A 13,256-nucleotide genomic window follows, 5' to 3' on the forward strand; every position below is an offset into this window, starting at 1 on the left:
TTATGTCAAACAAATCAAATGCATCAAATGATTTTCAACTCATTGCTATTCTCCTCCTTTTAAGTATTCGCATCATCAAAACAAATCAACATCAAGTAGACAGCAAACATCTGCTGTTGCAGATGTTTCTCATGTTGGGCATCCAGTTACTTACACGCCCATTTGCAGTTGCACCAACCGCCCTTCACCCTTTGCCCCCAGTGAGTTATTAAACACTTTGGCTGTCTGCTTTGTTTATTAATGTGTGCTGCACCAAAGCACTGCAAAATGTTGCCTTTTGTGCATTGGCATCGCTTTGTTGTTTATGTTCTGCTTCCGTTGCAGCCCCCACAATTTGAGCAGTCTTCACTTTAACTTAGCAACCCTCCCTTCTTTTTCTATAAGTCTGCCCCCTTTCTACGCTCTATTTACAAGCTGTTCGTCATGGCAATACCGTTGTATTAAACTCTTTAGCAAAGTTTTACTAAGTCTTCGAAAACAATTCGCATGAAAAATCACGCATTTCATTGTTGAAAACTTAATGCCAACTTCATTTTCAACAAATATTTCAAATTTAACACTAGACTAGCCAGAGCATTAAGTGCTATTGCTTGTGTGTGTTTGTGTGATTGATAACTTACATATTGCAGTTGTGGTTTAATAGCTAAAGGAAGAGTTATAGTAATTATCATTGTAATTGCATTTTGAAAATTTCGCTTTGTGTGGCGTTTGAGTAATTCCTCAGATACAGTAATAGAGCATAGAAAATGGATTCAGATAATAATATAAACTTGTTTGAAAATAAATATATTTTGGTTATAAGTAGCTATGAGTTTAGTGCTTAAATAGGAAATTAATGGTAATAATTTAAGTTTTTAGTTTTGAAATTTATTGATCTAAGGTTCACCAGAAATCATAAATTATCCTTTAGATCGAAATTGAAGTTTAGAGACGGAGGACTTGTTTAGGCTCTGAAGTAATCGTTATTTTTCTTAGCTTGGGCAAAACTGGAACTATTTCCATTGAAAAGTATAATGAGTGAAAAATATTAAAGGAGCTTGCCTTGGCATTACATCTTCTTTTGTAATATTTTAAGAACTTTAGAATATTATTTTGATTTCAATATATTTTCTGTATTTGTTCATGGCATCACAATATACCATTGTCATGATTGAGCCATGATATGGTAATGGGCAACTGTTGATGTACAACATTGATTTTGCATAATACCCGACTCACTCATTGTCCCGCTCGCTGGACAATAACAACATCATCTGGTATTTAACATATTTTATGCTCATTAAGTGTCACTTTAAGTGCAAACTCTTCGACTTTCACCGGATGGGCAACTACCGGCTCCTCCAGCTCATGCAACTTCCTGGCAAGGTATTTGCCATTGCTGATACCCTGTATGCGTTGAAATTATAAAAGGGGGTATAATACAGTGAAATACTTATATTTTCTGTTAAAAAAAATTCATATTGAGTATGTGAGTAATATTGTTTGCCACGTTAATTTAAAGGGTATTCATCAGTCAAAGACTTACGCAAAGTACAGTTTTTCTTGTATTTCTTGATTCTGCTGGCGTTCATTGATGGCGATCAATTCTGGTGGCTGTGATTTAAGTGCGCGTAAATCTCTGCGGTGAAAAGTGGTGCCGGCTCCTCTGCTTCTGCTTCTGCTTCTGCCGCTGCTTCTGCTTTTGCAGACTCTGGCCATTTCTCTGCTTCTGCCTCTTTCTGTGCCTCTGCCTCATGTACTGCATAGTTCATGGTTTGTTGCCGTTATTTGCATTTCATTTTTGCGTGTGGCGAGAGAAAATGTAAATTGATTTATTATGCACAAGCGACTGAATGCAGGACTTGGCTGGAGGCGAGTCCTGCACACGCAGTCTGCCACCCTCCGACTTCTTGCTGGTTTCCTGGCCTCAGTCGCGCGTGCATTTTGCCAAAGAATACAATAAGAATAATATAAAATTAAGCAAAAAAAAAGGGGTACAAGAAGGTAAATCTTCAATTGAAGTTGCCGGTTGGCAGTTGCAACCATGCAATGCCTTACAATGCCTGCGGAGGCATAAACATTGCTATCAATATTGATTTAAATGCGCTCACTATAAGGACGACAGCTTGAGGGAGAGGGAGATACCATGTGCCCATTACCATCATTGCATCCTGTCTCTTTACACCATTACTCACTGTCAGTAGCCATTCAAAGCCGTCGGCTCTGCGTTGACTTTTCGCTATTAGCCAAATTGCAAAAATCACGCGCTTAAAGTTCTTCAAGCAAATAAATACAAAAAAAAAATAAGCTAGTAGCAGCAAGAAACTACATTTAAGCAAACTCGACTGAAAGAGTCCCTGTATCTATTTTGAAAAATCAGCAAAATACAAAGACATTTAGGTATTTTAAACTATTAATTATTCATTTCATCTTCCTTTCAGTCTTTAATTTAGATCTATCTATACTTTATTTAAATAAAATAAATAAATTACATTTTATTTAAAATTACGTTGGTCAATAAATATATAAATATGAAATATATATATTTTGGGGTCTGTCATGCCTCATTCTATCTGTTCAGTGCATTTGACATCTTTAAAATCTTAAGAAACCCTATATAATTTTCAAGTACAGGGTCTACAAATCGAGAAAAATGAGAAAATGGTACAGTTTTCAACCAGCCGCAAAGTATGCAACACAAAGCGAAATACATGGAATGCCACGGCATAATAACTTTTGGCAATAATACAAAAAGCTTGCTGCCTGCCTCGAGTGAGTGCATGTGGGTGAACTGGGCCTGGTCTATTGCTGTAGGAAGTTAAGCCCCCAAATCGTTGGGCTGTGAAATATATACAAACCGTTGGGGTGAATATGATGATGGGGGTGGACGTGGGGGATAGTGTGCCTGCTCTGGCGGCTAATAGACATGCAAAATATGTAAACATGTCTCGTTCTCTCAAATGTTTTCCATACTTTTAGGTAAATTGCCAATTTCAATTGGTCGCCTTAAAGATTCTTCAAATTCAATTAAGTTTACAAATTCATTTCAATAACTTAGACGAAAGACAAACAGAACTCAACAACAAAATAGTAAAACAAAACAAAAACATAAAACAACAAACACAGCGGGGAAAACCACAACAGCTGCTGTTAAGAAAGCATCGCCAGAATTTTAATTGAAATGCATTCATATTGCAATAGGGTGAAATATCGAAAGAGGAAGGAACTAGTAGAGGGGGAGAACTGTTGTGGATGAGATGATGAAAAAGGGGAGAACTTACAGCTACAGCTGACAGAGCAAATTGCTTTCCGCTTATGACACAAGCAGACATAAAGGAAAATGTCAAATTGAAAAGATGCAGTGAAAGTTGAATGGCTTTGAGATACTCTTCAAATTTTGGCAAGATCAAGAAAATATCTAAATGAGATTTTTATTAAATTTAAAAATTCATTTAACTTCATTGATTAAATTAAATTTTTATCAATTATTTCAACAATTATTTTGATATTTAATAGCATTGGTCTATTTTTATTTCCCTGTCTATCTAGCTTTTTACTTTCTTTCTCATGATTTATCTTGCAACAACAATCATTAACTCCAGCTTGCATTCTATTTTGGAATAACTGTGTCGAAGCAACTCTATTTAATAAATCTTCCTTGTGTTTTATTTGCCTACAATTTCTTAGACTCGGATGAATTAAGGCTTAGAAAGCTAGGTTCAATTCCTCTCTGCTTTCTATTTTCCATCTTGTAACTTACTAGCTCCGCTTGCAATAAAGAAAGAGTCTAGTTAATATCTTTTGTATATAAACAAACGTGTATGTTCGTATGTAGTATTTTGTGAAATGAAATCTATTAATTAATTTGATATAATTTATATTTATGTGCTAATATACGGAAAGATGATTTTGTTTTATTAAAATTTTGAGTTTAATAAATTTTCTGACTTGTCATCAAAGAAAATTATTAATCTTTTGCTTTTACATGGCTCTAATATATAACACACCCCCGAGTAAGGGTATATATGTATGTATATGCATGTGCGGTCAGCTTCAGTTCTGTCTGCTGTCATATATCCAAAAGCAAAGCAAAAGCAAAGAACAGCAAAGCAGAACAGAGCAATGGCGCCAAGAGACTATGATGAGGGATTTGATGATGATGATGGCCGTGGCATTTTCTTGGCTTCAATAGTTGAATTTGTTGTTGGGTGAACGGGTGTTAACCGTTTTCCAAGTGCTGGACAACCGACCGAATAATTGGCTGTGGGTAGCAGGACTCCAGTTTATAGTGTGCCGTAGTCGGAGCTACACTTATCAGGCTGATTAGGTTCCACTTGCGGCGTCTGCGGTACAAGTGCAAAAGGTAGACAACTGTAAAAAAAATGTGAATATTATGAAGGAGAATATGTACATGTTAATTGGAATTGGCTTAAGAACTGCCAGCCTTAAATGTGAACTTTTACATTCCATACACGCCATGATTTCACAGTAGGTTATAGTAATTACCGGAGAGTTCGCTGGACTTCCAGAGTACGTGTCGGAAGTTGCTGGGAATTAAGCAAGCAGACGGTGACTGTCTGGACAAAGATGAGAATCCTTTGCCAGGGCTCTTGTGCTTTTATGTGCTTTGGCTTTCATTTGTCTGCTGCGTTTTAATGTTTTGACCGTTATTTTTGTTTTATGCTTGGGTTTATTATTATTTTTTCTTGTTGTTTTTTGTTTATTCTCATAGAATTTCTTTTTAATCCGCTTACGTCAGGCGAAATTCAATCAAAATTTTGCGTTGCTTTTTTCCATTCTGCCTCCTCACTCTTGTCATTGTTGGGTAAGGAGAAGGCAGTAAATAAATAAGCAGACTCTGCTTTTAGGCGCTTGTATTAAATACAGGCACATTGGAGCGTGTCCTTTAATTTAACAGAAAATTTATGTGCGATATTGATAAAAATATGCCATCATATTTAATTAAATCTTTTCCCGTCTATTTGCAGAGCGCAGCAAAAAAAAATCAATTAAATGTGCAACATTTAAATAAACCGAAACATAAATTGAACAATTATAAAACAATAAAATAAAAATATATATTTAAAGTGCGATGCAAAAAAGTGCGCGTTAAAATCATTTTAAAATATATTCACTTGAAAATTGACACACTCTTGTATACACTATTTTTTGGACAACATGTTGAATCATCTTTACGCCATTTTCACAATTATTCTCATATCCGAGACGCTGAGATCTTCGGCGCTAAGCAGCGACGGCAGCGTCGGCAGCGTGGGCGGTTCCACTGCCAACAATGGTGAGTAAAGTACATTTTTAATAACAATTATTGGATTATTTTTAAAATTATTAATGTTAAAATTATCCAATGTTAAAAGTATGCGAATAGCCTTTTATTTAACACGTAAACGTCAACTAACTAAATTAATGGTAGGTCTGACAGCGTTACATCAATTAAATCGTGCATGGTTATATTTAATTGGTTAAGTGGGTCTACGCGTTTTAAAGCAATTAAAGTGTTAAACTGAGCGGAGATTTCTGCATTTAGTCAACGATCCAGATAGAAAATTTATAAATTTTTCGATTTTGTATAAAAAAATATGAGGTAGCTCAAGCAGACAATAAGTGTCATTTAAATTGGAGCTTGTACAATAAAGAATTATTAATATTATATCAAAATAGTAATTATTGAAAATTAAGTTATAAATATACAAATGTGTGTAGCGACTAAAAAAGTGATTAACAATAAATTTACAGAATAATTTTTCAGTAACTTACACATATAATGTAGGCAAATTTAAATTCAGTCAAAATATGTGTTAGAAATATTTTTGATCTCAGGCTTATAAATTTATTTTTAAAGATCGTAAGAAAGATTTTCCTCTTCGTATAAAAACTGTAAGTTGAAGAAAAATGTTAATTGCGTTTCCAATTGATCATAAAGTAAATTTTTAAACTTTTTTTCTCCGTTATTCAAACTTTCATAACTTAACTCCATGCTTCAAAGAGGAAAAATACTACTAGCTTTTCAGGACTATTTTGAGGTGAACAAGCTAAAATGTGTGTTACGATGATTTAAATAAGGAAGTTTGAAGTTCAAATTTTGAACTATATAAAACTGAAACAATTTGCAGCATCCCAATTCATTCCACGTTATGCTCTTTGAGTACGACACTATTTTAATTGTGTTTTCATAACTTTTTATTGTATTTCTTAACTGAAAGCCGTCTCTTGCTGGTAATAAAGTTAGCTTAACTAAGCAAGTTTAAAAGCAGATTATAAATACATTTAAATGTTTATAGATTAGATATTCCATCTTAGAGTTAGTTTTCCCTATTTTTGTAATTACAAATATTAAGCATAACTGCTCTTCTCGCTCGCTCACTATTAAAATGTAACAAAAGATAAATATACCATTCATAACTCAAATGTCAACTTTTGGTCATTCCTTCTTGAGGACGCTTTCTCCTCAATTGTTGGCTAAAAACTTAGCTCAACTGCTTGGCCATTGAGAAGTTCATTAGCCAGAATTGAAGTGATGGGGCTGCTGCTTCGACTTTTGCTGCTTCCACCTAGCAGGAATTGGCCCGAAGCTAAATCAAAATCACACCCATAAAACTTTCCAGCTAATAAATGGCATGAAAACTTTTTGGCCGCTCGTTTGTCATTTCGAGCCAGGCCAACGAGGGAAATAATTGTCAATTTGTTTGTAGGCGGACGGAACAATGCCTGCCAGCAATAAAATATATTTAAGTGGCCTCATAATTGTTAACAACAACGAACACAAAATAAACAAAAGGCAGCTGCAAGTGAAATGAGCAATTATTAAGCCATGAAAAATGTAAAGCACAAAAAGACAGAAGCAAAACCAAAAAAAAAAAAAAAAATTAAACGCAAGCCAAGTCAACAAACATAATAATCAAGTTATTACTCTGCCACATACATATACTTGATGTGGGAGCAAGGGGGCGTGGCAGCTTAAAGGCATGCAAAATGCTCAACAATGAAAATATTAATAATGTTAATGAAATTCTCATTTGCTTACCATGGTGGGAGGGAGAGGACTACAAAAGAAACCAAGAGAGACAAACAAACAGAGAAGCCAGGCAATAATGCTAATGAGTAAATGTGGCAAGGGAATGGTAATAGAGGGGAGGGGGAAAGATGCCTGAAGGGGGCCAGAGAAATGCTCGGGTTAAGTTAAATCCGTGCCAGACATTCACATTGTGTGTGTGTGTGGGGGTGTGTGTGTGGGTGAGTGCGTGTTAGCTGACAAACCAAATATTTGCGCCGCTAAATAGGCAACAAAAACTGAGTGTGCCTGTGTGAGTGGGTATGTGTGTATGTGTATGTGTGTGTATGGCCAGCTCATTGTACTATGAAATTTGGTATAATTTGTATTTTAGTTTCTAATGAATTAGTTATGCGACTTTGATGACTTTTATGCAGCACGCCTCGCAGCTATGAGTGTGTGCGTGTGAGTGTATGTGTGTGTGTATGTGTGTGTATTTATACATCACCATGAGCTTGCTAATTACGCAGTCAAGTGGCCAATGCAAAGTTGGCAAATGCCGACCAATTGTAAGTGGTAGTTTCTGTAAATGCACTCAAAGTCTAAAGTTTGTTTGGCTTTTGACTTTGACTTTGTGGCTGTGTTAGTGCCGCTACATAGACTTCACTTTTCGACTATTGTATATAAAAGTTAAATTTAGCGAATCTAAGATAGTATTCTACACTTTTCACATAACTTTATAGCTTGTCGAGGGATAGAGAGCCACATTCTTAGAACTTTCGTTGCCAATGGAGATTTAGGTGATCAGCAACAGTAAAAAGAAGAACGTGAAAAAATGATGACAAGGAAGACGAAGAAAAGAAATGTCATTTTTTTATAAAAATGTATTATAGAAAATTTTTGTACTCGAGTTTTTTCTATAGCCCCATATTAAACATAAAAGTGTGTTTGATTAAAATTTGAATCAGGCTGTTACCTAGGAATATTTTTTTAAACAATAACTAAAAGCAGCCAAATAGAATTTAAAGAATATTTCATCATAATTTTTAATGACTATGGAAATTCAGAAATATTCCAATCGGTTCAACAAGAATATATAGAATCTTTTCAGAAATCAACTTAAAAATTCTAGATTTTAGGAAGATTTTATCAGAAAAAAATTCAGTTTCGATAATTTGAAAAAATAAATATATAATTTGCTGTATAAATGCGGTTCAGCTAAGAGTTTAGTTTCTGGTGTTTAATTATTTGAGTCGTAGTAAAACCGTAGATACTATAGTTAACAGTTTTCCTTATGAACGCCATTGATGATTAATAACCAAAGTCTCTTATCTTTGTAGTTGCTTTAAATTTGCGAAATGAGATTACCCAAATTACTAAATAGCCAAGCTAATTAGGCAAGTCATATCACGAGCCACTTAAAAGTAAAACCATCCATTAAAATTTGCTCACCTTTGTGAAGAGCTCATAAAATGTTTTGTTTTAATTTTTCGTAAAACGCTGACGTCACTTTCAGTTGAGTGTATCCTTCATAATTTGTACCAATTACATGACAATCTCTGTCACTCTCACTCTTTTCTTGTTTGCCGTACTACGTCACACACTCACACATATGCAGAACATTACATAAACAATTACAAAAAAAACAACAAGAAGAACAACAAACACTAATGACGGCCACGAAATTGCTAGAATTCAGCGAGGAGTTGACGGGGAAAATGGGAAAGAGGAAGCAAGCTCAGTCAGGAAAAATCAAATTTGTCAAGTGTTGAAGTCAAGTTGTTTTTGTTTTTGTTGTTGTTCTTGTTGTGGGGTTGTAAACACAATAAAAATTACACTTAATTTGGAATTTAAGTGGCGACAACGTCGAAATGTTTTCCTTTGTTAGCGTAAAGCCATAAAAAGGCATTTGGGAGTGACTGTGAAGCAACTCCCCCACCTCCAACACTTCACCCCCCTTTGTCTGTTTCATTCTCCGTCGTGTGTTGAGTGTCATTATGTAATGTGACATTTAAACAAAGGAAACTCGTGTGAAATGTGTTGATGGCTTTGTTGACATGTGAAAAGAAATGAAATGAAACTGAAAGAATCCACAGCAAAAAGTGGCCCCCAAAAAGTCAAGTGGTTATAACTATGAGCAGAGTGTGTTATATGAGAATGTATTGAATGTCAGAGGAACGGGATGAATAGAGGGGGAAGAACAAATGTCAGACACAATGGGAGTTATTTCCATAAGCAGAGATCATTTGTCAGTCCGCAAAAGAGGACGAAATCTGTTTCTTTCATTATGAAACACTCAACTGCGACAGCTGGAGGCCTGATAAGCTAGCTATGCCCCAAAATGTTGCAGGGCTTTAAAGAATTTCCCTTTCTACCCTCCACTCTACCCACTCGGCGTGGTTGAATGGCCATAAAAATAAAACGCTTTCCGCTTCACATCTTCGTGTAATGGCTGGACGGTCTTCTTTCTGCTTTATCTGTGCTGATTAGCAATTAGCACGTGTCTCTCGGCCCAGCACCACCACTAAACATTGAATTATTATGCTGAAGGTCAGCCAAGTGGCTGGCATTTTCCGCCGGACAGCCAAGTGCCATGTACCATGCACCATCTACAATGTGGCAAGGGACAATGTCGGGCATGTCCCGCATGGACCCAGATTAATGATGTGCCTGGCCCGCCACAGGCGTTGGCATTATTAGCGTTGCTCATGTGACCCTCCATCCCCTTTGGGTTGTCTCCGTCTCTGTCTCTGTCTCTGACTCTGTCCTTGTCTGTCTCTGTGTGCAGCCGCATAAATCAAGTAGATTATCAGGTAGCGATAGTCAGGGCCAAGGATTTGCATATGAAATTTAGTTGACAGCCACAAGCAGTTACGGATTTTTACTTATTCTGTCCCCCTCCTCCTAGACATATATAGTTGCTACAATGACAATCAGACAGAAAGAGACAGCACGTGTTGCTCGTTTATGTCTTGAGCGTGTTATCCTGTTATCATGAGGACCAATTAGGCGTTTGTTAAATATAGGAACATACTGTGTTCAGAACATTAGGGTTATCGACTGAAAGGTGTGAATGTCAAAGGGAATGTTTTCTACCCCTTCTCCCTTGTTTATAAATATTTAAAATTAAATTCGTAAGCAGAAAAGTACTTTAAATATAGAAACATTTAAGTAACAGGGATTCGTTTCTTTTAGTAATTTTCTTATTCATTTCAATACTTTTCAGTTGACTAATATATTGTTAATTTTTTTAAATAAGCATGTATTATAAAGTTAATTTTGGTCTTGTTCTTTTCTTTCATATTTTTTAAATAAACACAAATACTGTAACAAAATATTTTTTCAGTGACATTAAAATAATATTAGTTTATAAAAGAAACTTGTATAGATCTTAACTAGTGAATTTATTTGGTGAATCTAAAAAATATATAAAAGTAATATATCAAATTGGTGTTATTGGAAAAAAATCCTACCCACAAGTCATAAATTAAATGGAATTTATATTTTCTTAAAAAATGAAATAAAAATCGAAAATAATGTTTACATATGAGCGCTCATAAATAATTATTATAATCAGTTATTTATAAAATTACTCATCATTATCATTAATGGAAATTCTTAAAAATCAAATAATTAACATGTATTATTTATAAAATAGCTTGTTAATAATCAATTGATAGAAGAAATAAAAAAAAAAGGTTTTTTATTTTCCATTTAGTTTTCTTTTTTAAATTAAATTTAATGCTTGCTAAGTCTTATACTTATGTTTGTTTATTATTCATTCAGTTAGGCAATTTTTTAAAGCTAAATGATTCGATTTGTGTGTTCATATGAATACTCGATTAAGTACGTACTTTGAGAACGAGTATCTGCGCCTCTCGACTTGTTCATTTTGTGATAAACAAACCAATTTATAGTCAACTGTTGTTGCAGCTCGAAACTAACATAGTGAAGCACTTAGGCGAAGGCTACTGTAACACTGCTGTTGCATTGGCAGCACACACACACTCACACACACACACAAGTACTCACACGCATACACTTGCAATCTAATCACACCCACTTCAATTCACTACCACACTCCCATGCACACACTAACACTCACTTTCATGGCTATACATATATTCATGCATTCAACTTAGTCACTTCGTTGCACGCGCCGTCAATGCGCACAATGGAGCACATTGTGGGCGTCACTTTGGTGCGTGGCGTAGGCGTGTGGGCGGCGCACTAAATGACGCTGAGTGCACATTGCCACAATTCTTGGGCCATGTTGAGTATTGTTGCCGTTGCCGTTGCTGTTGGTGGCATAATTTACATGGTAGCAGCACTTGAAACAAACCATTGCATGCTTGCAGGCGAACAATGGCCAACAACTATAAGTTCAACTCGTGGATAGTGTGTGTGCGAGCGTGTGTGTGTGTAAATATGTATGCTATGATTAGCGCTATTTAGTGCACTTTAAGATGCTTAACCAAGACGTATACGTCATGCCTAATTAGCGACAGAGAAAAAGTTTTCATTGCAATTGCTAACCGCAGGTCATACAAAACCAACACAGAGACAGTCTCAAGAGAAACGAATATACAGAGAGACAGAACGACAGACAGACAGACAGACCCGACGCCAACTCAATGGTGCAACTTCAAGCTACAAATTTGTTTGGCTTTCGGTTCTCGCACAGATACTCACAGACGCCAACGGCAAAAGCAGCAACAGCAACAACATTAAGCCACAACAACAAGCAATTTGGTAGGAAGAGTTTGAAGGGTGTGTGTGTTGTGTGGCTGGAGAGGAGCAGAGGCAGAAGCCAAGCTGCTCGTGGGATGCAAAGCGCGATAATTGACCTGCAAGCGGGCGAGCTAGATATATATGCATAATATATATATATATATATATGTATGTTGGTGTGTATCTGTGTGTGTATATGTCTGTTGGCCGTGCAACTGTGCAACAACTTTCGCTTTGATAAAGGACCTTGGCGTCAAGTCGAGTCCTTTCAGTGGCAACGAGGCGTGGCCTCTGCTGCATGCCACCAAAACTAGGAGGGAGGCACCCGCATAGCATTTCTACTGCTTTAAAATGTATTTAAAACGTTTTCCGGAAATAGTTTTCATCCATTTTAACCATTAATTAATTTTATTATCAAGCAAAACAATCAGAAATCAGCTCAAAAATCCGCTGGAAATAAAGAGAAAAGTAAAAAAGAATTTAAATACACCTGTTACTCTTTTCATAGCCATTTGGGTAGAGCTAACAAAACAGATAAAACAAGCAAGTACAAAGTTATGCTCAAGGCATTTCGCTAAGAGGATATCAGAAACAAAATAACCTGCCAAATGCTCAAACAGAAAGAAATCTCTGTAAAGAATGATAAGAAAAATGTTAAAACAATGAAGAAAGCACACCGAAAAAAAAATAAAAATAACAAGCGAAACGCACAACTCATTCAAGCGCATTAAGCTAAAAAAAGGTTTTTTTAACAAAAAAATAAAAAGAAAGACAAAAAAACTGTGGGTGTGTGTTTGTGAATGAAATCAAAAGGAAAAACGAACTAGATAAAGTTGCTAGCAATGGAAAAAGGTTTGCTACCCGAATTAGAAAAAAGTATTTGTATTTTGAGAATACTTTTAAAATTAGTAAGGCAATTTACAGAAAACGGAAAGAAAGAAATTTAAATGTAAAGAATAATTCTAAGTTATGGATATAATGTCAATCGCATAATTATAAGAATTTAATTTAAAGATTTCACATGAATCTGTTTATAAATTGGCACCTCAGATTCCATAGTTAACTGACTGTTACCAAACTGTTAAGGGTTTTTCGTTTCTAGTAAAAATCAAAACATTTGGAAAACTTTTATTTTCTTTATATTACCATGTTTTTATAGAGCCATTTTATGAGGCGTAAAAATAACATTTAAATGTTAACACGCCATTTAAACGCAAATTTACACAGCAAAGGTCTAGCCTACTTTTGGGCGCCTTAAAAAGAGTGAAAAACATTTAAAAACGCTTTGGCCGAAGTGATTGACTCCAAGATACCCTGTGTTCAGCTTTAAAATACTCTAACATCTAATCGCATACATAAACATAGATTTAAATATAATAAATACATGTTCACATAATATAACATATTGCTAGCTACGGGCGTTAGAGGGCGCTAGTGTTCCCTACTATGACTAGGAGTGTAAATTTAGCATTAAAATTAAATAAATTTTAAAATTACAAGTTTTAAAATAAACTATTTGAAAATTTAAACTAAAAAC

At 35.3% G+C, this 13,256-nt stretch overlaps 1 protein-coding gene across 1 annotated transcript in view; it reads left to right on the forward strand.

Moving 5' to 3' along the window:
* Window positions 1-5,157: 5,157 nt before the first annotated feature.
* The window catches only part of LOC117779903 (neurotrimin), a 58,116-nt gene continuing 50,017 nt past the window's right edge, over window positions 5,158-13,256 (forward strand). The window contains exon 1 of the mRNA XM_034616247.1: window positions 5,158-5,275. Coding sequence (XP_034472138.1) covers window positions 5,158-5,275 — 118 coding nt within the window. The remainder of the gene's footprint in view (window positions 5,276-13,256) is intronic.

This window comes from Drosophila innubila (assembly GCF_004354385.1).
Source record: "Drosophila innubila isolate TH190305 chromosome 2L unlocalized genomic scaffold, UK_Dinn_1.0 4_B_2L, whole genome shotgun sequence".
NCBI classification, from domain to species: domain Eukaryota; kingdom Metazoa; phylum Arthropoda; class Insecta; order Diptera; family Drosophilidae; genus Drosophila; species Drosophila innubila.